A 27,506-nucleotide genomic window follows, 5' to 3' on the forward strand; every position below is an offset into this window, starting at 1 on the left:
AATAAGTAGAGAAATCATACTTTGGGGGGTATGCAATGTGCCGCCGCTATTTCCGACGTGGGAAATAGCGGCAGCTCCCTATTCAATGCTGTCATTAACGACAGCATTGATGTAGGATCACGGCAGAACGGGCCCGACTTCAGAAGCTGTTGGGCCCGTTCTGCCGATAACGGCCGTCCACGGCCGTTTTCGCAACCACGCCCCCTTTGTGCCCATCGGCAGGCGGGACATTGAATCCCGTCTGTTGTTTTGTCGACGTGGATCGACAGCCGTGATCCCATATTGCATACCCCCCTTTGTCGCTGATTTGCAAGTATCTCCAGACTCCAAAATGGCAGCATTTCCCTGCCATACAAATGCATATACTTGTGCGTAATGATAGTGAGGCCTACTCCAATAGGTATTTCAAGGGTTACTCACCTACTCTACTGGAAAAGCCAGGCTCCACGCCTCCCTGGGAGGCGGGAAAGTCCCCCACAAACCCCCCAGCCTCCCGCAATCCCCCATCGACGGGGATCCACATCATCGTGCCCCCCCACTTTGCATGTGCAGTGCCTGTAATACCGCCAATTGCAATGGCCGCCCCCACAGAAGGCTCAGTTGATTAGCTCCGCCACTTTCAAGGCACAACCGCTAGCCTAACCCCTGCTTACTTTAGCTGGCTGCCTAAAAGTCGGCAACAGTAGGTATCCTGTTTTCACTGCCAACCCCCCGGTGCCCCATGCAACTCCCCACGGCCACTCACAACAGAGTACAAGTGGGTGGACTGAGGGGGCTACTATTATGTGGGGAACAAAGCCACAATGATATGATTGTATTTTGTTTTTTTGTAGGAACCAATTGGATTCCACCTATCATTTCATGGACTGTGTTTGACAACTGAAAGCTAGAACTTGATTGGTTGCCATGGGCAGACATTTGTAGAAGGTTTGATACCTCTCCCCCTGAGCACAGAAGAGCAGGTACATACAATTCTACGAGTGTAACCTGTCTTACGAAGACAATCTTGCTCTGGGGACAGATAGGCAATCCCTATGTGCAGCAGGGAGGATATTGAGCAGACCATATTGCACTAATGTGTTTTGTCTTTGGGGTCCAATGAATATGTGCTGAAGACATTTCGCTCATTTAACCGGAATGTCTTCTAAGGGATCCATAATTCCAGCTGATGTTTACGCGGCAGTGAAAGTATACAGCTCACAGTGGGGGACGAGGAAGACTCTCAGTTAATTAAAGCTTCACGAGTTAAATGAGGTCTGCGTAATGAGGAGCCTAATTCATTGTTTGCGCACCACTTTGCCTGGAAGACTAATTATAGGCCTGGTACGAATGTGCCGCTATGTTTCCTGACCCAGTTCAGTGCGAATAAATATCCTGATTAGTACAAGTTTTGTGCATCTCTTTCTATAAAGAGCTAATCAGGATATTGGGAAAGGACCACACCGTACGGACATGAAACTTGGAAAAAATATTGTGGCATAAAATGTCAATAAAAAAATAGAGAAATAATAAAATGGTGTAAACCGTATATAAACTGTGAGAATTACAGCCAGTAAGATTTTAATTAGCTATGCTACTCTTTACATGAATTTAACCACAGTGCTCTCCAAAAAGTTGTGTTCTGTATTCGCAATAAAAAGTTTAAAGTGATGTCTTCAGTTTGTACAAGACCAGTCAAAGAAAAGATTCCGGTTCTCTACAATGACTGTTGAGCAGAATACCGGGGACCCAACTGTCTTCAGCCCATTGGTCAGGGGCTGGGCTGTTATAAAAGGGTGGTTGGAGCTGGCTCGCCCATTTCCTAGGAGTGCCGCTTCCGACACAGATTGTCCGGCCTCAGCTGTGAAGTTCCGGAGGTCACTCCGATTAATCTTCATCCAAAGACACGGCAGTAAACTGAATTTATCACTGAATCAGGACCAAGGTGTGTTATGCATAGAAGGATCCATAGTGAAGTTGCCCTAATGTCTCTGCCCACTCTGAATATTATTATCCACTCACACCCTGAGGTTTAGACTTGATAATCAGCCGTTTAAATGTATGGACCAATTTTTCTGGCGGTCAATGGGCCTTATTTTGGTTCATTCTTTCTGACAAAATCCTTCTTAGATGGGCAAAACCATGTGCACTGCAGGTGGGCAGATGTAACATGTGCAGAGAGAATTAGATTTGGGTGGGGTTTTACTTCAAAGTGAGATCTATATTGCAGTGCAAAAATAAAGCAGTCAGTATTTTCCCTGCACAGAAACAAAATTACTCACCCAAATCTAATTCTCTCTGCACATGTTACATCTGCCCCCCCTGCAGTGCACATGGTTTTGTCCATCTAAGAAGGATTTTGTCAGAAAAAATGAACCAAAATAAGGCCCAATGTGACAAAATCTCCATTCAAAATGAGGTAAACGTACACAAGCAAAATCCCACACGTGCTCACCTGGAATCCCTTCACAATATTGGAAAACATTGACTGATAAAATATCATTAAAATTTTTTAAGGTAAATTAAAATGCAACGCAATATCTTAATGCCTCAAGCAAATGACGTCTGTCTGACAAAAACTCTGCACTTGACTTTAGAGTCTCCGTTTTGGTCTTCATTAGGAGGCAAAAACACAAGCAGGGCCTATTTTTCTGTCAGCCCCTTTTCAATAAGAAAATCCTTGCACAGAGATAGTTCACTAATAAATCCTTATGTGGCAGAACAGCAGCGGACTGATGCCCGGGATTGCTCTCATTTAACAGATAATCACCGCCTGCTGATTTAGGCCTTCTCCTGGGGCTCTGCTGTGGTCAGTGCTCCCCAGGCATGACTAGTTGCAAAGCGCCAATCTGACACTATCAGGGAGGGTGGAGTACTAGTAAAATAGCTTTCCGGGTGGGCATCTCCTCGCAGCTTTTCCTAATAAGGCAATACTCAGCGATGGAACAATATCATCAGAATTTCTAGTAGTTCAAAAAGAAAGATGGCTCCTGACTGTGTCGATTTGGGGACTGTAAACAAATGGTTATTGCATTTGCAAATACTCTACGGCAGTGGTTTCCATACCTCCCAACTTTGGAGGAGTCGCATGCGTAAAGTAGCTGCTGCGCGCCGCAGGCGCGTTGAAAATTCCGGGGGTGTGGCCTAATTTGGGGGCGTGGTCTATACTTGCGGCTCTCCCGCGAGGCCACGCCCCCATTTTGCCGCTATGGGGGCATGACCCAGAGGCTCTGTGAGCCTCTAGCCATGCCCCCAGCCCCCTGGATACGGGAATAGATGCTGTGCGCATGCGCACAGTGTTTATTCCCCGCTGCTTAACAGCCAACAGGGGGGACTCCCAACAGCCCCCCCTCACCGCGGGGCACTGCCGGCCACGGGAGGGACAGCGGGACAGGCCCTGATAATCGGGACTGTCCCGCTAAATTCGGGACTGTTGGGAGGTATGGGTTTCTAAACTCAGCCCTCGGCATTCTGTCAGGTCAGATATTCAGGATAACCATGTTTGAGAACAGTTGGCATACTTGGTACTAAAATTTGATTCAACCTTCTGTGCAAACATAGATATTATTAAAGCCTGGACTGTTAAGCTGGGTACACACCTAAAGATATATCTGCAGATCAACTGATATACAGTATTTGCCGCCGGATCAGGCAGTGTGTTCTGCATACACGAGTTCTGTATTTACGAGCTGCCATCTTGTGCAGAGAGTGTTCAGGCGGTCGGCTAATTGGCTGGTGTGTTATCACCTTCCATTTTATAATTTCACCGGGGTTAATACATTTGCCTCTCTCTCTCTCCCTCTCTCTGTCACTATTACCAGGTGCAATGCCTTCAGAAAGAGGACGCCAAGATTCAAAGGGCCAGATGCACTAATCTTCAAAAGTGATAAAATGGAGAGTGATAAATAACCAACCAATCAGCTCCTGCCTGACATTTTTTAAACACAGTCTGTGACATGTCAGGCAGGAGCTGATTGGCTGGCTGTTTATCACTCTCCATTTTATCACTTTTGAAGCTTATTGCATCTGTCCCTAAAGGCCTAATTCATGTTTATACACAATGGCCGATGTAATTTACAGGAAGTGACTGTTTTGAAGTGTAAATTGGGAGCAAATTCAGGCGTGTTGGGGCGTGCATACACACATACCTCCCAACTTGAAAAGGTCCTAATTTGTCCGAAAAGGAGGCGGAGCTAAGGGAAGCTTAGTCTTTGCTACCCACTGCCCTGTCTCTAAAGGCAACCATAGGTAGATGTCGTTACCTACAGCCAGGTATAATGGCGGAGGGTTCCTGCACGCAATCACTGCACACAACATGTAGGTCACCGACACACATTACAATGCACATGCCCACTAGCAGCACCACTGAGCGAGGCACACGAACTATACCTGTCTATGATTCCAATGCAGTCCTTGATACGTGGCCCTCTGCACCTGGAACACAAGAAGATCAATCTTTAGAATAAAATAAAATAACAGGATACAGAAAGTCAACAATAAAAGGTGTTACAGCAAATATCCCTCCGGTGGCTGCCGCTGAATAGGACTGACAGTCTCCCGCTGCTGCTGATTAAGAGGAATCTCGCGAGAACTACGACCTCTCGCTTGAATTCTCCTGTACTTGACTCCCGGCAAAGCCACCGGGCGGGTGGGCGGCCACTCAGACCGGCTACGGGGACCGCGTACGGCCCCCGGGCCTGAAGTTCCCCACCCCTGCTTTAGTGGATGGTAGGGCATGAACTGCCATCTGTCGGCACACGTCGGGTCACGTCGGTTTAAAAAAAATGTGAAAAAACTCACGTCAATCATTTGACGGTCAACTAGGGCAGCCAATCTCAGGATAGGCGGGATCCCGAAATGTGGCCCTAAAAACCCTGGGATTTGATTCCTGGTACTACCCTGTACAGGCACAAATCTAATGCCGGGCAGCACTTAGAGACCAACTCAGACGCTGCCCGGATGCTCCTGACTCCAGCGCGCTGCTCTGCGGCTGTGCGCAGCGTGACCTGATGTCAGAGATCACACTGCGCAGCCCAAGTGATGCTTCGCGCCCACCCGCCACACCATCGCCTGGCACCCGACCTCCTCACAGCTGCTGGGTCTCTGGATCACCACTGCTGGGTCTCCCAACTACCGCCGACCTGCTCCCGGACACAGCCGCCCGACTCCCGACCACCGCTGCCCAGCTTCCGCACCGCTGTCTGGATAACGGATGCTGGTTTTCGGGGGACAGAGGAGGATTAAAGTTCACTATTATGCGGGAATCCCAGGATTGAAAAAATGCTCCGGGATTGGCATCCATACTGTCGAAGTAGCCATTGTCGACCTAATGCTTGTAAAAGGTTATCTCCCTCCAAGGTTGGATACATCTCGCCGTTTATTTTACATGAACCTCTTTAATCTTTACATTATACAAACTTTTGGCTTTCTTAAAAACAAATGTAAAAAAATCATAGATGATGGGCACAATAATAACACGAGCGAGCACAAAGCATTACAGCTGCAGATGAGAACAAAATCCAACAGTATTATTATTTACACCGCTGCAATCAGAGCTTGTCAAGAGCCCAATCCTTCACGATTCACGTCAGAGCACCTCGGCGGATAAGGGTTAACGTCGGAGCGCTTTGTCTCAGCTGCCACCACCGACAGAAATAATTACCATGATTGGCTTCCAGACATCCGCAAACAAAGAGAGCAGGGCATGAAGGTGGCGCCCTCCCCTCTCCAAAGCTGACATTAGCAGTACCAAAGCAAGCTTCACCTGTGCCCACAGGAGACCCGTCGGTGCCAAGGTCTTGTTTTTCTGCCCCTCTCTGGTTTTCTGGCTTGCAGAACACTGAGCCCATGATTACTACCCACAAAAAGCGCCGCACATCGCAGCTTATCTCCATTCGAATGGCAGTTAAATGGCCAACGCACAATTATTTCCTTTTTCCTTTTTGTATAAACCCCCAGAGCTTGAAATTGGAATTGGCACCGGCAGGGCGGACTGATGTAGACCTGTGTGTTCTACACACACACAAAAAAAAAAGGCTTAAAAAAAAAAAGAATTTAATTTTTGAAAGCCAAATAAGCTGTACGCAAAAGCCGGATGATGGTAGATGCTCGGACTTTGGGCACACCTGGATTTCACTTTCAAACACATTTTAAGTACTTTATTCAATCAACTATTTCCATTAGAATTTATTTTGTAAGGCACGTTGGAGACAGGTGCCGGATGACTCATGACAGTTGGGATCTTGGCGCCAAAATCCTGACTCTTCAACTGCCCAACAGGGGCTGTGCTCCCTCTTGGACCACCAAGCACGCAATGGGCTTTTTTGCACTCCCCCCCTGTTGGAGTACTGGCGGCCGAGATTCTGATATCGGTTTACTGTCCGTCTGGAAGACTAATTATGGCATGTAGACACTATACGATAAGCAGCACCACTGAGATCACTGATACCAGTGGGGGGTGAACAATATCGTAAAGGATATCGATCAGTGACGTCAGCGGGACCCCCGCCGAACAAGCAGTCATTGAATCTATCTTCAGATGATACTGATTATCATTAATGATCTGCGGGAGCACGCATCGTTAATGATATAGTGGGGACACAATGAACGGTACGCACGATGATATCATATGGTATCCATATGGTTACTGTACATATCGTTACCGAAAATCGTATAGCGCTTACCCAGCTGAAGATTTTGTTTAATCACATTCCACTCTTCCATCTTACGTAACTATGAGTAACAATTTAGCGCTGTACAATAGTAGTGTCTTTCTATGAACATAATGGTGTGGTATAACTGGTTGGCGGTAGTCATAATGACAGTCATCAGGTCAACATAAAAATGTCGACAGGGCCAAACTGGCAACAGACAGAATGTTGGCTCGCTTAAGGTGATGACAGTGTCCTCATGGCTCATGTCTACAAGGAATTGTTGACATCCAGTCCTTGGTGCTCTAGTGGCTTCTTAACATGTTGCAACGGCAGAAGCGGCTCCAGCATCTTATTTTCGGGTTCCGACCTCCGATGCTGCAGCGTAACAGTATTTCTCCACAATCTCTAACCCTAAGCCTTACCCCTAAACTCTCCCCCTAGTGCCTAACCCTACTCCCCCCGCCCCCCCTGCAAGCTAACCATAACCACTGGAGCACCCAGGGCAGCCGAAGGGGGGGGGGGAGCGGGTACTAATTACCTGGGCCCAGGTTGAAGGAGGGGCCCCCTGGTCTGGCCCCTCCCTTCCCCCTCTGTCCCTCCCAGGTAGCAACAGCAGCACACACTTAAACAGCATGTGCTCTGCTGACGGCAGGCTGTCAGCACAGCACATGCTGTAGGTGTGTGCTGCTGCTGAGATTACAGTTTTTAGAGTTTTATTTCACCCTCCTCTAAACATGTTGGGGGCGTGGCCTAAGTGCGGGAGGTGCCCACACCTCCCACACTTAGACCACGCCCCTAAAATTTTACCAGGGTCCGACATTCCTCTCGGCTGCCCTGGGAGCACCTGCAGTATATCGTTGATTAACAGCATCCTATAACTGTCCACATTGTGAACATATCTGCCTACTAGGGATGGCCACCAATGATCGATGAGTTGAAATCATTGATGGTCTATTACTGATGTTAGATACTATTATTATTGATGGGGGAGAACCAGATGGCTTCCCACCATCAATGATTCAGAGCTATTAATATGTTTTCTCTTCTTTCCACCAAGGTGTTGGGACATGGAGCCTAGCTCCCCCCCACCCCACCAACCGCAAAATACCCAAGCTCTGATTGGCCCACAGCTCTCTGCACACTAAAACAAGGGTGACCATCGGTGGGTCGAACTATTGATGGTTCCTTGCAGATGGTTTCACTTCACACCATCAAGATTATCCGTCAATGGTACCCTTGATGGTGACCATCAACGGATAACCCACCGATGCTTATCCCTACTGCCTACCGGTTAACTGAGAAAAAGCCTCCGCCCAAGAAAGATGGCTAGCTTACCCATGGGTTCAATCAGTGTCAGCAAGTGGCCCATTAGCTGGTGCGATAGCTGCTCCTACAAAGAGGCTTTGATGTACTATTGCGAGCTTATTTACGATAGTGCTTCTTTACTGTAAATAGGGTCAAATCCCTTTCTGGAATAATATTTAATTTAGAGACTGTGTATCTTGCTCCCATTATACATCATTTATAAATATTTTATTCTATGGCTCGGGGAACTTGAGAACAGTATACAGTAAATGTAGATTTATTCAAATGAGGCACCAATCAGAGGCATTCATCCAGCACTTTGGACAACTTATTGAAATTTCTGCTTAATGAAGCCCTAAAAGCAGCAACAAGTCAATTAACGATGCAAGACAAGGCGTAATCCTAAGTGACCAAATAAGGATCGGGAGATTTTTCTGTCGGTCTGTCCTCTATTCCGTGGCCATTTCGCTAAATATAAAAAGCCAATTGTTTTTTTATTTAAAATGATGCCGATATGCAGATAAACACGACCTATTTTTAAGCTCCGGGTAATTTTCTCCTCAGCACACACAATATTGTGACAAGCAACAGAGAAATATCTCAGCTGGGTTAATGACCCTAAGATGTGTGTTTGCCATTTAGAGCCAGCTGAGGTATAATTGACAAGCAGGTGAGAGCAATCTTGTTTGCATGCATTCAGTTCACGGTGTATATACTGCTACGTGTACCTTTAAATGGGCATTGGGTTGTCTTCTTTCTGACAGGGACTCACAGAGCAGCATTCAGTTGTGAAGCAATGTTGCCGAATATAACCTTCTATTTATAAGTATGACAATCCAGGACTTGGAATGAAGTTCAGCTTTTATTTGCAAATTTATGGGAAAATGTTGAGTAGTAGGTTTTGTCCTTGGGCCCTTGAAACTTAAGGTGCCCCACTCCAGTCCTATTTGGCCTGTTTTCATCCGATTCCATACTGTATATCAGATGAAAATTGGACAAATCGGCGGATCTGATACACGTTCCTGTGCGCATCGGATCGGAGCCTGGAGATCATGTGCCCTCAATGCCCAAGCTGCCCCTGCCAGTGCCAGATCTCCACAACCGGGATACCCGTCCTCACACATAAAGTGGCGGGGCAGGACATGGACACACGTAGTGGCCAGCCTCACACGCAGTTGTCCCAGCTCACATGGGCTGGTCACACCTGTCGAGAGAACGGCGGAAGGTGACAGGTTCTCCCAGGACAGCCCGGGGAGTCCGTGGCCTGAGTCCAGTGACATCATGGGGACCTGACAGGCTGAGGCAGCACTGATCCAGGACAGATGAATGAGCGGATGAGATTCCCTGTAATGCTCTATACTCAATACTACCCTCCCATGCCAGCTCCCCGGGAGTTCTGTGATAATTCACACGCAAATGATCGTATTTAGAAAATGGCACATCAAGTGCCAAATGGCATGTAGCCCTCCTGGGATGCTGCCAGGGAAGTTGAAGGGATATCGGGTTCGACTTGTCTCAGGAACAAGTCGGACTTGTGTATGGCCACCGTAAGGATCATAGTATTAATTGGAAATGTCTCGAGTTAATTAAGCTATGTCGTTCTGTTCCATAGGATTGCACAACATATCACCTAGTGCAGTGATTTTCAATTTTTTCCAACTCACGGAACATCAAATATGATTTAAATATTGCCAAGGCACACCATCAGACCCCCATAGAGAAAAAGCATTGTCCCATTCAGGAAAAACAAACAAACTGATTGGCCCCAAAAAAACAATCACACTGGTCCCCATGGGTAATAAAACAAAATACATTGGCCCTCCTATTAAAACAAGAAACCAGAGAATAAAAGTTGGACTGGTGGTTGGTAGTGGTGGCTGTAAACTATTGTGGACATCTCTAGATGGTGGTGGCACAGCTTAAGGCACACTAGCGTACCACGGCAGAGTGGTTGAAAAACACCAACCTAGTGTGTACCCGGCCTTAGATTATCTGTCCTACCATCCAATTAGTTGGCTGCTTGGAATGAAAATCTGTAATGTCTGGAAGCAAATGACATCTGCTCCCAAATGCCAGAAAATGGATTAAAAACATGGTTCGGGCAAATTGGTTAAATCTGAAGGATTTCTCAACTGTTTTTTGTGCATTTTTTATTTTATTTTTGGTGTTTGGAAGAACATAGTAGATTGGCATTTGCTCCCATATCTTACCAGATGGTTGTGCACATAATCTTAAAGTGTTTTGCCAGCTTAACCCTGGAGTCCAACATCAATCTTCAATTCACAAGCCAAATCAGGTGTTTTACAAAGCACCGGTATATTCGTTGATCTATTGACGGTCAACCTTATTAATGTTGGCCCCATGACTCATACCCTAGTGGCTGGACGCGGTAAGACCGGATGTGCCGATTTTTCCGCAAGTCTGGATTCCCAAAATGGCCTCTACTTCCACTGAAAACAATTATAAGAAAAAAAAAAAAAAAAAAATAATCAACCCAGAATTTCCCAAAAACTGTAATAAAATAAATAATTTTTGGGGTTTTATTTTGTCGGATGCTCCCATCCATACTGTCACAGGGATTGTGGCGGTACACGTTCTGCCGCGTTGCTTCTAAAATAGTCACCATAGGTTATAATGCACGGTTGCAATGCGTGGTTATCGCTATAGGATGCTGCAGTTGAAAAAGGACACCCATAGGAAAACTTAGCGCGACCGATAACTCGGAACAGTAACCCGGGGTTACAGTAACTTACATGGTGATCCAGGATTTCTATAAATACATATATATATAGTAAAGGAGAGTTATAATGGATCTGGAAATAAAGATTGTGAGAAATAACGGCTGGAAGGGAAGCGAGCGCTTAGATTACATTTCCAGCAAGAAATAAACATCAGAAAATAATTTAGCATTATTAGGATAATCAACAGTCGGATACGCTAACAAATGGCGAGTCGGCTATAAATTGCAGATAATACGAGTCTTGTCTGCGTTAGTAATAGTAGCCGGGGAGGAGGTATAAATTACCGAAATAAGCTTACTGGGATGAAAGCATTTATAAATGGTTATAAAGGAGAAGTTATAATGCATATTAGAATGTGCTACTGTGACTAAGCAAGTACCTATATTACAATATAAAATGTAATGATATGTTATATTGGGCATTATGCGGATCTACAAGAGTCTATAGAATAAAGCAGAGGATTTAACAGATGTCCCATAAAGAACATTATTATGACTTACGTACAAGTGGCTATGGAGAATTTAGGAAACACTGGCGGGGGGGGGGGAGGGGGGTGCACGGAGATGAGGCACGGCAGGGGGGGAGGCACGGAGATGAGGCACGGCAGGGGGGAGGCACGGAGATGAGGCACGGCAGGGGGGAGGCACGGAGATGAGGCACGGCAGGGGGGAGGCACGGAGATGAGGCACGGCAGGTGGCAGGCACGGAGATTAGGCAAGGCAGGGGGAGGCACGGAGATGAGGCACGGCAGGGGGGAGGACGGGGATGAGGCACAGCAGGGGGAGGCACGGAGATGACTAAGGGGAGTGTTGCTGAATATTGGAGGATTTGACCTACTCAACGAGGAGCAACAGTGTTGAGGAAACCAACATGTGCACGGCAACCACACTGTGTCGGCGGGTATGGGGTAATGAATGTCGACATACATTAGGTCAAAAGATCAACATAGGTTTTTCACGTTTTTGGCCCGAATGTCGACATGGCTGACATTCAGGCACGGATGGACATTATGGCACAGTTTAATATTCTCCCACCACGCCGAAGTGGATGCTTGGGTATGAAATACTGCCTGTCGGCACAAGTCGTCTCAGATAAAATGTGAAAAACGCATGTCGACCTTTTGAATGTAGACCTTTGCATTGTCGGCCTAATGCTTGTGCCGGACTTCCGATCCTGTCGACCTTAGCCATGTCAACCTATTTCAGGTGTTGAGCTAAGGCCTATCGACCTCCAGTGGTCGACATAATGTCGGCATTAATAGGATTGACCTAGTGAACATATCCCGTGCTGGCAGCTCCCAGAGTGGTGGGCAGGTCCCCATGGTAACTAGAAGAGGGATGTGACACACAGTCACGCCCACAAAATGCCACCAACAGGGGGGTGTGGCCATGTGGGCAAAAGGCCACTGCACCTTTGGAGGTGAAGCAGCGAGCTGGCGCACTGAATGGCACCACCCTTGTTGTGACAATGCAAAGCAGCAAGAATGACAACAACTGGCAACAGCTCATTATGATTTTATATAAATATTTTGTGCCTGATTCAGGCCGGATCGCACGGCTGCTAATTTGTGGAGCCCTGCGATCAGCTATACGCTGCCCCCCCTGAGTGAAATCCCGCCCATTCCCCACACAGTCTGTGCGTAGCCCAGGACTGAACTTGGTGGCTGCGACAGAAACACGCTGATCGGGCCGGAGCTTACGAGCTGTCAATAATCGTCCGCAGTACAATCAGGTCTGAATCAGGCCCTTTATACATGATTGATGTTTTCTCTCTCCACTATGAATACCCTCATCCCCATTTAAAAGAGATCTGGACACACATAGGGCGGGCTCTGCAATTAGACAGCTGGCTAGGGCGCCAGGATCCAGGGGGCTCCCCGGAGTCCGAGTTACGGGTATCTCTAACACGGGGATGAGGGACCTTTGGCCTTCCAGATGTTGCTGAACTACACATCCCAGCTTGCCCTGCTACAGTTTTGCTATTTGGCCAAGCTAAAACTGCTGCAGTGCATGCTGGGATGTGTAGTTCAACAACAGCTGGAAGGCCGAAGTAGGTATTGGTGTGTGAGTGTACTGCATGACTGAGGGCTTCGGACATCCTTAGCTGTGGGCACATTTCTGATTGGCAGATCTGCGGCTGTCCACACACTGCATGATGGGATATTTGCACAGTAGCCCAATATCACAGTACACACCAGAGAACTCATTTTGCTTCCTGGTGCTTTAGTGAAGTCGTCGGGATCGTACTCCAGCGCGGCGAGCCGATGAGACGCAGAGAGAGACGGTCTCGCTGCTGTCTCATGCCTCCATCCCTCACGGCTCTGTTGTAATTAGATTTGTGAAAATGGGAAAAGGTCTCGTTGTGAATGGCAACAGCTGTTGACACCAACATGTTATACTGAATAATTTACTGAGTTCACTACGTACGCCAGCCGGTGCTGTGTGTGGCCGTGGCTCGCGTGGCACTGAGGTGTTTCTCACTTCCTTTCTATACACTTTGGACCACTTAATTCTGTCACAGGTCAAAAAAAAAACACTGTGGCAAATGTATAAAAAAAACAGGATTTTATTACTGGACAGTTTACATTACTACTCCACGCAAGGCCATCTTATCATATGGGATCACCGGGCAACTGCCCAGGGCTCTTGATTCTAGTGGCCTTTGAGAAGAGGCATTCTGGGCCGTGGAATTTTCACCAGGCCAGTGCCTACTGGGAGGCAGATAGAGGTTACTGTCTAACTGCTCTGATTGTGAATGACACAGAGTGACCAATCAGCACTCTGCCTCACAGCCTGCAACCAGACAGGGAATGACCATCAGAATGCTGATTGGTGGAGGGCTGGATATATTCACCAATCAGAGTACTTACAGCCATTCACTGTATGGAAGCATGCGGAAAGACGCTCCGCAGAATGGGCGCATGGAAGCAGAGGGAACTTTAGGAGATAGTCGCGTCCTGATTGCATTTGTGAGATCCTCTGCTTCCATTTTTTGCCCACTAATTGTATGTTGTTGCTTCAGTAACTCTTTTACAGAACATGGGTGTTCCCCATACGCCCCATTCCATTTAGATTCTCTACTTGATGAGAGATGAATTGCATTTTCCAAATGTAATGGAGCACGGTGTAGCCATACCCCTATGCCAGAAATATTCCTCTTTCAGAATTACTTGTAATGTCACTCCGAAACCATTGTGAATTAATATAGTTGTCATCAAGTGGACCATCTCTGACCCACTTAAGCTGCATGCGGCTTGCAGAGAAAGGGGTGTATTCAATGCTGTGGGCGAGCGGTGACAGTGAGCAGAGCTTCCTGCTCACTGTCACCACTCACCCTGTCAGTATTCAATGCAGCCCCTCATACGCCAATTTCCCCTCGCTCCATTTTTTGAGCAAGGGGGAATTGGCGTATGTGGCTCCAGAAGCAGCGAGAGTCGCGGCTAAATACAGCGAGTTTTCTGCATTAGCTGCGGGTCTCGCCGTTTTGGGGAATTCTCGCCGTCCTGTGTCACAGGACGGCGAGGATTTCCCCAGAACGTTAAATAGAGCGAGTGGCCGGCGCGGGGGTTAAACAGCGAGGATCGCTGGTTTTCTGCAATCCTCCTCGCCGGCCACATTGAATACCTGCCAAAGAGTCCAAGGGACTCTGCAAGCAGTGCTCTACTTTCTAGTGCTCTGCAGCCCCGCCCATTAGGTGTGATGTCATCATGTCACAGATCTTGTGGGCAGGGCCGGCCTAGAGACTGGTTTTGATCCCAAGACAAAAACGTATTTATATAAAACAAATAAAAACTTTAACAATATAAATACAGTAGATCTTTATTATATAAAACATATCTCCCAGGGTGGGGCATTTACACATACACTGACAACCAATCAGAGATCAGAGGGACGTCAAGGATCTAATAATTTGGTTTTTTGTTTAAATGCCTTTAGGGTTATTCTGAATCACTCGGAAAGGCACAATCACTCTCTAATGGACAAAACCATGCTGCACTGCAGGTGGGGCTGATGTAACATGTGCAGAGAGAGTTAGATTTGGGTGTTTTATCGTTTCTGTGCAGGGTAAATACTGGCTGCTTTATTTTTACACTGCAATATAGATTTCAGTTTGAAGTACACACCCCACCCAAAATCTAACTCTCTGTGCACATGTTACATCTGCCCCACCTGCAGTGCATAAGGTTTTGTCCATTAGAGAGTGATTGTGCCTTTCCGAGGGAATGAGAATAACCCCCTTTATCGCAGTCTCTCTTTCTGGCTTAGTCGCCCCTTATCCATTATTAAAGGCCTGCGCTGCACATAGCCATGTTCTTGTATGCATGACACATACATCACGCTTGCAAATAAACCTAGCGCTGGTACCGGCACCTGGATTATTTTGCAAATGCTCTTGTCAGCACCGGGGAGGGATGAGGCTGATATATATCCGGCTAGATTTCCCTGTACGGACCAAGCCTCCATCCTGCAAAGTGCTGAGATTGTGTAAAACGAGGCAGGAAAGGGCTTGGGAGACCTCGAACTCCAATTGTAACAAGGTAAGAACAATGTTTTTATTAGTGCTGCTGTAATTGCTGAACATTACGCCCGTGTTTTGCTGTGGGTGCATATTCCAATTTAAATTGCTCAGCCACTCTGGGACCTGATCTTCCATTCCTAGAGATAGTCCTGGGGCATTTAATGAGAGCAGGGGGATTGGAGATCCTCTTGTAAGGCACATTGTCTGCGCACAATACAATTCTATCATTCAGCCGCTGCTGGAAGGAAGGGATTATCTGAACGCTAGTAAAACAAAACAAGAACGGAATATCATGGAGCTTTGCCTGGGATGTGCCGCACTTAAACCTCATTACAAAGCTCTGCATTGTAATTAACGCTAACACTGTATACGGGAACCCCGTCGACATTGTGCTCATATAGATGGCTAAGCTCAACACATGGGGCATCATGCAGAAGCTGGCGCCATTACCGTGAGTTAGCCGGTATTTTTTTTTTGAAGTGTCAAGAATTGAAACACGGTAGAATCAAACTCTCACCCCTTGGTGACCCGTCTTCTATAACAGCATGTCACAGACAATTACCCCTTGGAGCCCCTCTTCTATAACAGCACGTCACAGACTCTTACCCCTTGGAGCCCCTCTTCTATAACAGCACGTCACAGACTCTTACACCTTGGTGCCCCCTATTCTATAACAGCACGTCACAGACTCTTACCCCTTGGTGCCCCTCTTCTATAACAGCACGTCACAGACTCCTACACCTTGGAGCCCCTCTTCTATAACAGCACGTCACAGACTCTTACACCTTGGTGCCCCTCTTCAGTAACAGCACGTCACAGACTCTTACCCCCTTGGTTCCCCCTCTTCTATAACAGCACGTCACAGACTCTTACACCTTGGTGCCCCTCTTCAGTAACAGCACGTCACAGACTCTTACACCTTGGTGCCCCCTCTTCTATAACAGCACGTCACAGACTCTTACCCCTTGGAGCCCCTCTTCTATAACAGCGCGTCACAGACTCTTACCCCTTGGTGCCCCTTCTTCTATAACAGCACGTCACAGACTCTTACACCTTGGTGCCCCCTCTTCTATAACAGCACGTCACAGACTCTTACCCCTTGGTGCATCCTCTTCTATAACAGCACGTCACAGACTCTTACACCTTGGTGCCCCCTCTTCTATAACAGCACGTCACAGACTCTTACCCCTGGATGCCCTTCTTCTAAAACAGCACGTCACAGACTCTTACACCTTGGTGCCCCCTCATCTATAACAGCACGTCACAGACTCTTACCCCTTGGTTCCCCCTCTTCTATAACAGCACGTCACAGACTCTTACACCTTGGTGCCCCCTCTTCTATAACAGCACGTCACAGACTCTTACACCTTGGTGCCCCTCTTCTATAACAGCACATCACAGACTCCTACACCTTGGTGCCCCTCTTCTATAACAGCACGTCACAGACTCTTACCCCTGGATGCCCTTCTTCTATAACAGCATGTCACAGACTCTTACACCTTGGTGCCCCCTCATCTATAACAGCACGTCACAGACTCTTACCCCTTGGTTCCCCCTCTTCTATAACAGCACGTCACAGACTCTTACACCTTGGTGCCCCCTCTTCTATAACAGCACGTCACAGACTCTTACCCCTGGATGCCCTTCTTCTAAAACAGCACGTCACAGACTCTTACACCTTGGTGCCCCCTCATCTATAACAGCACGTCACAGACTCTTACCCCTTGGTTCCCCCTCTTCTATAACAGCACGTCACAGACTCTTACACCTTGGTGCCCCCTCTTCTATAACAGAACGTCACAGACTCTTACCCCTTGGAGCCCCTCTTCTATAACAGCACATCACAGACTCCTACACCTTGGTGCCCCTCTTCTATAACAGCACGTCACAGACTCTTACCCCTGGATGCCCTTCTTCTATAACAGCATGTCACAGACTCTTACACCTTGGTGCCCCCTCATCTATAACAGCACGTCACAGACTCTTACCCCTTGGTTTCCCCTCTTCTATAACAGCACGTCACAGACTCTTACACCTTGGTGCCCCCTCTTCTATAACAGCACGTCACAGACTCTTACCCCTTGGTGCATCCTCTTCTATAACAGCACGTCACAGACTCTTACACCTTGGTGCCCCCTCTTCTATAACAGCACGTCACAGACTCTTACCCCTGGATGCCCTTCTTCTAAAACAGCACGTCACAGACTCTTACACCTTGGTGCCCCCTCATCTATAACAGCACGTCACAGACTCTTACCCCTTGGTTCCCCCTCTTCTATAACAGCACGTCACAGACTCTTACACCTTGGTGCCCCCTCTTCTATAACAGCACGTCACAGACTCTTACCCCTTGGAATCCCTCTTCTATAACAGCACGTCACAGACTCTTACACCTTGGTGCCCCTCTTCTATAACAGCACGTCACAGACTCTTACCCCTGGATGCCCTTCTTCTATAACAGCATGTCACAGACTCTTACACCTTGGTGCCCCCTCTTCTATAACAGCACGTCACAGACTCTTACCCCTTGGTGCATCCTCTTCTATAACAGCACGTCACAGACTCTTACACCTTGGTGCCCCCTCTTCTATAACAGCACGTCACAGACTCTTACCCCTGGATGCCCTTCTTCTAAAACAGCACGTCACAGACTCTTACACCTTGGTGCCCCTCTTCTATAACAGCACGTCACAGACTCCTACACCTTGGAGCCCCTCTTCTATAACAGCATGTCACAGACTCTTACCCCTTGGTGCACCCTCTTCTATAACAGCACGTCACAGACTCTTACCCCTGGATGCCCTTCTTCTATAACAGCACGTCACAGGCTCTTACCCCTTGGTGCCCCCTCTTCTATAACAGCACATCACAGACACTTATCTCTTGATGCCCCCTCTTATATAACAGCATGTCACAGACTCTTACACCTTGTTGCCCCTCTTCTATAACAGCACGTCACAGACTCCTACACCTTGGTGCCCCTCTTCTATAACAGCACGTCACAGACTCTTACACCTTGGTGCCCCTCTTCTATAACAGCACGTCACAGACTCTTACCCCTGGATGCCCTTCTTCTATAACAGCACGTCACAGACTCTTACCCCTTGGTGCCCCCTCTTATATAACAGTACGTCACAGACTTTTACCCCTTGGTGCCCCCTCTTCTATAACAGCACGTCACAGACTCTTACCCCTTGGTTCCCCCTCTTCTTTAACAGCACGTCACAGACTCTTACCCCTTGGTGCCCCCTCTTCTATAACAGCACATCACAGACACTTATCTCTTGATGCCCCCTCTTATATAACAGCATGTCACAGACTCTTACACCTTGGTGCCCCCTCTTCTATAACAGCACGTCACAGACTCTTAACCCTTGGTCCCCCATCTTCTATAACAGCACATCACAGACTCTTACCCCTTGGTTCCCCATCTTCTATACCAGCACGTCACAGACTCTTTCCCCTTGGTTCCCCATCTTCTATACCAGCACGTCACAGACTGTTACCCCTTGGTTCCCCCTCTTCTATAACAGCACATCACAGACACTTATCTCTTGATGCCCCCTCTTCTGTAACAGCATGTCACAGACTCTTACACCTTGGTGCCCCCTCTTCTATAACAGCACGTCACAGACTCTCACCCCTTGGTGCCCCCTCTTCTATAACAGCACGTCACAGACTCTTACCCCTTGGTTCCCCCTCTTCTATAACAGCACGTCACATACTCTTACCCCTTGGTTCCCCATCTTCTATACCAGCACGTCACAGACTCTTTCCCCTTGGTTCCCCATCTTCTATACCAGCACGTCACAGACTGTTACCCCTTGGTTCCCCCTCTTCTATAACAGCACATCACAGACACTTATCTCTTGATGCCCCCTCTTCTGTAACAGCATGTCACAGACTCTTACACCTTGGTGCCCCCTCTTCTATAACAGCACGTCACAGACTCTCACCCCTTGGTGCCCCCTCTTCTATAACAGCACGTCACAGACTCTTACCCCTTGGTTCCCCCTCTTCTATAACAGCACGTCACATACTCTTACCCCTTGGTTCCCCCTCTTCTATAACAGCACGTCACAGACTCTTACCCCTTGGTGCCCCCTCTTCTATAACAGCACGTCACAGACTCTTACCCCTTGGTGCCCCCTCTTCTATAACAGCACTTCACAGACTCAACCCTTGGTGCCCCATCTTCTATAACAGCACATCACAGACTCTTACCCCTTGGTTCCCCATCTTCTATACCAGCATGTCACAGACTGTTACCCCTTGGTTCCCCCTCTTCTATAAAAGCACATCACAGACACTTATCTCTTCATGCCCCCTCTTCTATAACAGCATGTCACAGACTCTTATACCTTGGTGCCCCCTCTTCTATAACAGCACGTCACAGACTCTTACCCCTTGGTGCATCCTCTTCTGTAAAAGCGCATCACAGACTCTTACTCCTTGGTTCCCCCTCTTCTATAACAGCACATCACAGACTCTTACCCCTTGGTTCCCCATCTTCTATACCAGCACGTCACAGACTATTACCCCTTGGTTCCCCATCTTCTATAACAGCACATCACAGACTCTTACCCCTTGGTTCGCCATCTTCTATAACAGCATGTCACAGGCTCTTACCCCTTGTAGCCTCTTTTCTATAACAACATGTCACAGACTCTTACCCCTTGTTCTCCATCTTCTATAACAGCACATCACAGACTCTTACCCCTTGGAGCCCCCTCTTCTATAACAGCACGTCACAGATTTTTTTTCCTTGGTGCCCCTCTTCTATAACAGCAGGTCACAGACTCTTACCCTTTGATGCCCCCTCTTCTATAACAGCATGTCACAGACTCTTACCCCTTGATGGCCCCTCTTCTATAACAGCACATCACAGACTCTTACACCTTGGTGCCCCCTCTTCTATAACAGCACATCACAGACTCTTACACCTTGATGCCCCCTCTTCTATAACAGCGTGTCACAGACTCTTACCCCTTGGTGCCTCTTCTTCTATAACAGCACGTCACAGACTTTTACCCCTTGGTTCGCCCTCTTCTATAACAGCACGTCACAGACTCTTACACCTTGGTGCCCCCTCATCTATAACAGCACGTCACAGACTCTTATCCCTTGGTGCCCCTCCTTCTATACCAGCACGTCACAGACTCTTACCCCTTGGTTCCCCATCTTCTATAACAACATGTCACAGACTCTTACCCCTTGGTTCCCCATCTTCTATAACAACACGTCACAGACTCTTACCCCTTGGTTCCCCATCTTCTATAACAACACGTCACAGACTCTTACCCCTTGGTTCCCCCCTCTTCTATAACAGCACATCCCAGACTCTTACCCCTTGGTTCCCCCTCTTATATAACAGCATGTCACAGACTTTTACCCCTTGGTTCCCCCTCTTCTATAACAACAAGTCACAGACTCTTACCCCTTGGTGCCCCCTCTTCTATAACAGCACGTCACAGACTCTTACCCCTTGGTGCCCCCTCTTCTATACCAGACACTTACCCCTCTGTGCAATTTGCATGGCAGGGTCGACATTCTTTGTCCTCATCTGCATATTTAAAGATGAAGCTGTGAGCCCCTTGGAGCCCCTCTGGGCACTTCTCCACGCAGTTCGGGCCATCTTTGAAGTTTACGCATTTTTCACAGTGGTCAGGACCCTGAAATAAGGATGTGTATTAGAACTCGTAAAATGAAGACCAGGGTTTATGTCTATTCCATCCTACAAGCACTGTCAACAATGAGGAGTTGCCAACACTGGACCCAATTCATGTTTGTATGCAAATGCAAGCGCGGTTTTCTAGGCTACGGAGTTGCTAATGTTAGCAAGAGAAGCAACCATCCAGGAATGAACCAATTATACTGCTAGGTTCCTTTCTAGTTCACAGTTAAAATGCCAATACTCTTAAACAGGGTCGTAGAGCGCAGCCCCGGGCCAGGGTACTGTTGGGTGTGGTCTAAGTAACTTTTCAACCCTGTGGGCATTATGGCACCTGCATTTTGCTCTCTCCATATTCACTGTTCAGTAAAATGTTTACCATCAAGATTACTCTATTGTGTACCCGGTATTATATGGCATCATTCTAAGTTCCTTACCAGTCCATAACAGGTGGGCAGGTCCCCCTCTGTCTTCTCGCACTGGCTGTCACACTTCAGGCAAACAGAACTATTGGCGAACTCCCGGGGCTCTCTGCAGACAAGGACAAGGGTGTAAGCAGACAAGCAGAACACAGCTCTATAATAACAGCTGTGGTGAAACAGGGTTAGTTCCACCAGAGAGTGCTACATTTCTTTGGTCACAACTGCCCTATAAAGGGTTAAGGAGCCATCTAGCCTCAGTGAGAGTGCTTTGCAGCCAGATAAGAGAACCCGGTCCACTGCAAAGCAAGGAATGGGTCTCTGAGGTATGCTTGAGGAAGAGACAGGTGGGCTCTAAAGCTCACTACTCCAGTCCAGATTATCAGACCTGCACAGCCACAGGTGGGAACTGGGCTAATTGCAATAAAAGAGATTTAAGCCTTCCTTAATTTGCTTTTCATTGTGCTGATGCCTGGTAGGGGCCAGTTAGTAGGCCTTAGTATAGTAGTGCCAGGGACTTGAAGATTTGTTTGCTGTAAAGTGGATTTGTGGCTTGTATGTCATTAAATACAGTACATGCACAAATACTGACAACTGGCTGTTGTGTCCTATCTGTATGGCGATCCTATTACACAGCACATGGGGCTGAAAAATTAGTCAATTGGGTTATTTACAAAAGTGCAGAAACTGGAAGAGCCAGAAATGTCACCATTTGCAGCTATTACTTTATAAACTGATATGCATTAGCATCAAGCTTTAATAGCATTTTTAAATGCACCCCCAAAACCATAATGAACCCCAATATCACCCACGGCTATAAGTCCTTATATTTTTTTAAATATATATTTTTTAAAGATTCCTCTGGGTATACATCACATGAGTATTTCAGCTTGTTTGTCATGCACCGACACAAAGTGAACGTCTGCCGACTCCTGCTTTATCTATAGCAGGTGTTGCGCGGAACCCTGCACTGCGAGCATTGATGTAAATGCAGATGATATCGGTACCCGGCAGGAGAACACTGTATATGAAGCACATCTGCATCACAATGAGAGGAAAGCAAAAAGAGGGGAGGACAATAAAAGGGAAGAGAACATATAAGCAGGAGGCACAGAGCGGAATCAGTGGGGACAACATGGGACGGGAGATAAGGTGACGAGGATGACGATGAAGAGAGAGAGAAGGAGGGGAGAGGAAGCGGCTGCAATTTGCTGTAATTAAAATAGATGATCTCTCAGGAAAAACAGATTTCATTATTCTGCCAGGCGGTGTGTGATTATGGTGTGGGAGGGACAAGTACAAATTCATGGCGTTCTCCGAAAGTTTGCGGTGCTAGACAAAGAGGAGCGATAATAATAATAATAATAATAATAAAAACATATCTAAAAAACAAACTTAGCTTCCAATTTACGTTGTTCATATTATTTGTTATCATCTATTTGATAGACACGTCCTTGAAATAAATCATTTTAGATGTAACGCTCTTATCTGCGGCCACAGAATACCGTACTCATCAGGGAAGCTTCTTATGTACCAGGTGACACCTCCTACACTATGTGGAAGAACGTCATTGGACACCCAGGTTTAACTCTGAAATAATGGAATCTTCCTGACAAAGTGACTATGGACTCTTCCTACATGTATAAATATGGAAGCAAGCGTCGTAGCAGATCATTTCCTGATAAAATGACGGACAGGAAACGCACTCGGTTATCATGGTCGAGCTGCGGCTCACAAGCCTCTGATCACAACAACCAATACACGACAGAGACTTTGTTGGTGTAAGGAGCGGAAAAACTGGACGGTGGAGCAATGGAAGCAAGTTCTATGGAGCGATGGATCACGCTTCACATTGTTTCCATCAGATGGGAGAGTGTGGGTATGGCGATTGCCTGGAGAACGCCTGTTACCCGAATGTGTAGTGCCAACAGTAAAATTTGGAGGTGGAGGCATCATGTTCTGTGGTTGTTTCTGCTGGCATGGCGTGGGCCCACTCGTACAGGTGCATGGAACATGACATCGGTGACCTACCGAGATATTCTGGATAACTCCATGTTACCTACGTTGTGGCGTTTCTATGGGAACAACGATTGTGTGTTCCAGGACGACAATGTGACGTGTCATGTTTCGAGGGCTACAATGGAGTGGTATGATGAAAATCGCGTCACCCGACTAGCGTGGCCTGCGAAAAAGCCCTGATTTGAACCCCATAGAACATCTGTGGGACGAACTTGAGCGTAGGTTGCGATCGCCTCACCTTTCTACACTACCACAGTTGGAGACTGTACTGCAGAGGAATGGCACAATATCCCACTATGTGCTACACAAACTTGTGGAAAGTTTACCACGACGAGTAGCTGCTGTTATTTCTGCAGAAGGTGGACCTACCCCCTATTGATTGTAAATAAACGCATGGTTTCCGTTGGCATGTGGTGTCCAATGACTTTCTTCCATGTAGTATATAATATATACTGTATATAGTACTGATGCGCCCTGTATACCAGGTATGTCCAAACTATGGCCACCCAGCTGCTGTGAAACTATAAGTCCCATCATGCCTTGCCACAGTTTTCCTATTAGGGAATGCTAAACCTATGGCAAGGCATGCTGGGATGTGTAGTTTCACAACAGCTGGAGGGCCACAGTTTGGCCATGCCTGCACCCTGTCTGGTTACTTCGGGGAAGATTTATCAAACCTTCTAAAAAGGTGTCAGAGCTGCCCATGTCAGCCAATCAGACTCGAGATAACACTTTGTAGAATGTAATAGACAAACGATATCTAGAATCTGATTGGTAGACTGATTGAACACCTCTACTTCTCCATTATAGAACTTCATAAGACTAAATTATGAACTTCATAAGAACTAAATTATTCTCCACTGTTGAAGTCCCTAAGGTCCTTTCGAATCTCCTTTACGTATTATGGGCAGGATGCTCTAACATCCGCGGCCCCACTTCACCGGCTACTGCATCCACAATAATCATATATGTACTAACATATGTGATTATTAATAAAGGGCAGCTCTTGTGATAACAGCTGTCCTTTGCGATGCAGTCCCGTCCCTGGACTTCTGGTTCTAAGACCCATTGTGCATGCGCATCTGGCCGTGGGGCATTCTGGGAGGAATTTGTGACAGCTCCCTCACACAATGCTGCAGAGAGAAGACCGTAGGCTTCTAAAGGGTATCGCAATCTTTTTCTGGCGATACCCCTCCCCCCTCCCCGCAGCGGTACCCTGGTGTGTGGGCTGTACTGGATAGATAAATGCAGTATAAATCCAGATAACGATAAGGGGTTTTTACCGCATTTTCACATTAGTGCATCCCGTCCTATGTCTACCGAACCTCATTACTGGGTATATGTACTAAAGGTCGATCAATTTAAAAAGCATTCTTAATCGATGTTGGACTTCCAGGGCTAGAACACATATTTACTAACTTTTAACAATGAATGTCAAAATTCAGCTGTCAGTAAATGCGTGTTTTTGCCCAAAATCAACCAAAAATGTACCTTTACAGTACCTCTAATATCCCCTTACCACTTTATGATGCACTAACAAACTACGTCTGCTACAGGTCATAAACAAATACATACAGTACATACACTTATACATACACGTATGCCCCAAGACATTTGATAAGGACAACAACGTGAACCTCTCTTACCCAGCTCTAAGGTTGCAAGACCTGACGCATGACTTCCCTCGGCTGAAGAACTTGCAGGACAAGCACTGGTTGGCCCCCGGCCCCCAGCAACCCGCACTGGAACAGAGAGGATGACACACCATTCCTTCTGCAGCTACAGTATATGGTATCAAAACAAAAGGAACAAAAAAGAACAAAGTCAGTTTAGTCAATAGTCTGCATCTATCCTCCAATCTCCATCACACTGGTAATGAAATATGGGGGGTGGGCGAAACACATGCGCTAATTATAACCATGAATAATTAGGCTAATGGACCGGAAGGATCTACAGGCCACCCTTCCTGCTGTGTCTGCTCCCATGATGCCAAGAGGTGACCTGGTCATTAGGACTCTTGTATGTTCACCTATTTATTGTAAATAAAGTCTGCATTCTGCATGAATGATTGGGCAGATACTTAGAAAACCTATATATCGATTTATATATTTCATCCCAGAAAATAAAAAATTGATTCTGATTGGTTGTGTGACAAGGAATCGCATACACTTTTTTGTAGCAGGTGAACAGCATAAGCAAGTATGGTTATGACATTGCAGCATACAGGTGTCACAGCACAGTGCAAACTCCTCCGTACGTTCCACTGGTCCCTAAAATAGCCCACACCCCTGGCCTATCACCATCAGGAGCAATTACCTCCTGCCCTGGAAACACTTATATCAGGAGAACACAGGTGCTGCTAATCAGCCCAAACCTGATCACATCAATTAGGAATCCTGGACTGGATCTAATTGCCCTGCTGCTGCTCTAAAACGTGGTCTGGATTTTCCACATTATCCTCATGTGGAAATATGTTGTATCTGCCACAGTTGCTATGGGCAACATCACTTCTTTTCAGTTTGAGTAGCTTTATTAAATTTCCCCCGTAAGAATCTGATTGGTTGCTATGGAAGATCTCCGCTTCTGTAAACCCGCACTTTAGTAAATATGGGTCCAATTCAGACTTGATTGCTGGGCTGCAAGTGTTCGGAGCCCAGCAATCAGGTAAATGCCGCCCACACGAGTGAAATCCTGCCCATGTGCATGGCTGCTAATGCGATCGCAGCCGTGCACGCAGGGGAAAATTCATAATCACTCAGCATCTGATCTAATAGACTCCTCCCTGCTTGCAAGCGCCAATTAAGTCTAGATTTCCTCATCTGCCAAGGCCGTAGGGAGGAAGAGGCTGCTGATGACATCAGTGGCCCTCCCTCCCAACGGCCAATCTGCAACCTGCGTTTCCTGGGGGCACTAAGGGTTGCTGACTGCTAAGGTTTCCTCTACGGCTATGCAGACTGGCCACAGTCACTCAGGTGACATGTTTCTCTGCAGACATGATGATCACAGCTGTACATACCTCCCAATTGTCCCAATTACAGTCCCACTATTTGGAGACCGTCCCGCTGTCCCTCCCATGGGTGGCAATGCCCCACGGGCGGGGGAGGGTGGGGGGGCAGAGCAGTTGGTGATCTGTGCACAGCACCTCTTCAGTGCAAGGAAGAGGGAAGGAGGGCAGGGAGGGGGAACAGGGGCTGTCCAGTCCCTACCCACCCATCCCTTAGTTCCGCCTCCTATTCAGACAAATTCGGACCTTATTAAAGTTGGGAGGTATGTGTGTATGCATGTCCCGACACGCCTGAATTTGCTCCCAATTTACACTTCAAAACAGTCACTTCCTGTCATTCACATCGGCCATTGTGTACAAACATAAAATGGGCCAATAGGGCCAGATGTATCAAGCTTCAAAAGTGAAAAGCTGATAAACAGCCGACCAATCAGCTCCTACCTGCCATGTCACAGACTGTGTTTGAAAAATTTCAGGCAGAAGCTGATTGGCTGGTGGTTTATCACTCTACAGTTGATCACTTTTGAAGCTTAGTGCATCTGGCCCTTAGTCTGTGATATTGTATCAGTAGAACAGAAAGGTGAAACTCATCACTTGTTGACTATGGATCATGAGGGAGGTGTATCAAGCCGCCTTCTAAACAGTGGGCAAGTATAAACGTCCATGTCTTCTCTCATTACAAGATTTGATACATTCCCCCCACACCTGTACCAGTATCAGCATCACATAAACTAGATACTGACTGCAGTTCTCTGCTTTCTTGTTGTCTCTGATGGTGGTTTTCTGGTTGGACGTCCGGAACAGCGAGGTCCAGTTGATGGTATTGTAGTAGCAGAGGTTGTGGTTATCGGTGATGTAGACGTTGCCAGCGCTGATCTCTTTCATGGACTGAAGCTGTAGGGACCGGAGTCTGTGCTGCTTGAGGATGAGCAGTGAAATCCCACTTTATGCAAAGAGACAATGTGACATACAGTAGGTAACCATGTGCCGTATATAAGGACACCAAAACAGCTGTGCACAATTCACATTCAAATTAGCAAACGATGTTTACATCTACAGTAAGGTATTGTCAATCTCGCCCTGTACAATATAACCCCCAACATCCTTATCAATCATTATTAGCCACCACCTTCAGAGTGCCAATTGGTCTATTGGAGACTACTATAGGACCCGGGGTGAGATGTAATAGGGTTCGAA

At 47.0% G+C, this 27,506-nt stretch overlaps 1 protein-coding gene across 2 annotated transcripts in view; it reads right to left on the bottom strand.

Moving 5' to 3' along the window:
• The window catches only part of ERBB4 (erb-b2 receptor tyrosine kinase 4), a 690,947-nt gene that overhangs the window by 149,553 nt on the left and 513,888 nt on the right, over nt 1–27,506 (bottom strand). For both annotated transcript variants that reach the window (XM_083154478.1, XM_083154479.1), the window contains exons 12-16: nt 27,053–27,252; nt 24,952–25,084; nt 21,305–21,398; nt 20,714–20,868; nt 4,369–4,413 (exon numbers count right to left, since the gene is read on the bottom strand). In XM_083154478.1, the coding sequence (XP_083010604.1) occupies nt 4,369–4,413; nt 20,714–20,868; nt 21,305–21,398; nt 24,952–25,084; nt 27,053–27,252 (627 nt within the window). The remainder of the gene's footprint in view (nt 1–4,368; nt 4,414–20,713; nt 20,869–21,304; nt 21,399–24,951; nt 25,085–27,052; nt 27,253–27,506) is intronic.

Source organism: Crinia signifera, chromosome 7, assembly GCF_055691185.1.
Source record: "Crinia signifera chromosome 7, ASM5569118v1, whole genome shotgun sequence".
NCBI lineage: Eukaryota > Metazoa > Chordata > Amphibia > Anura > Myobatrachidae > Crinia > Crinia signifera.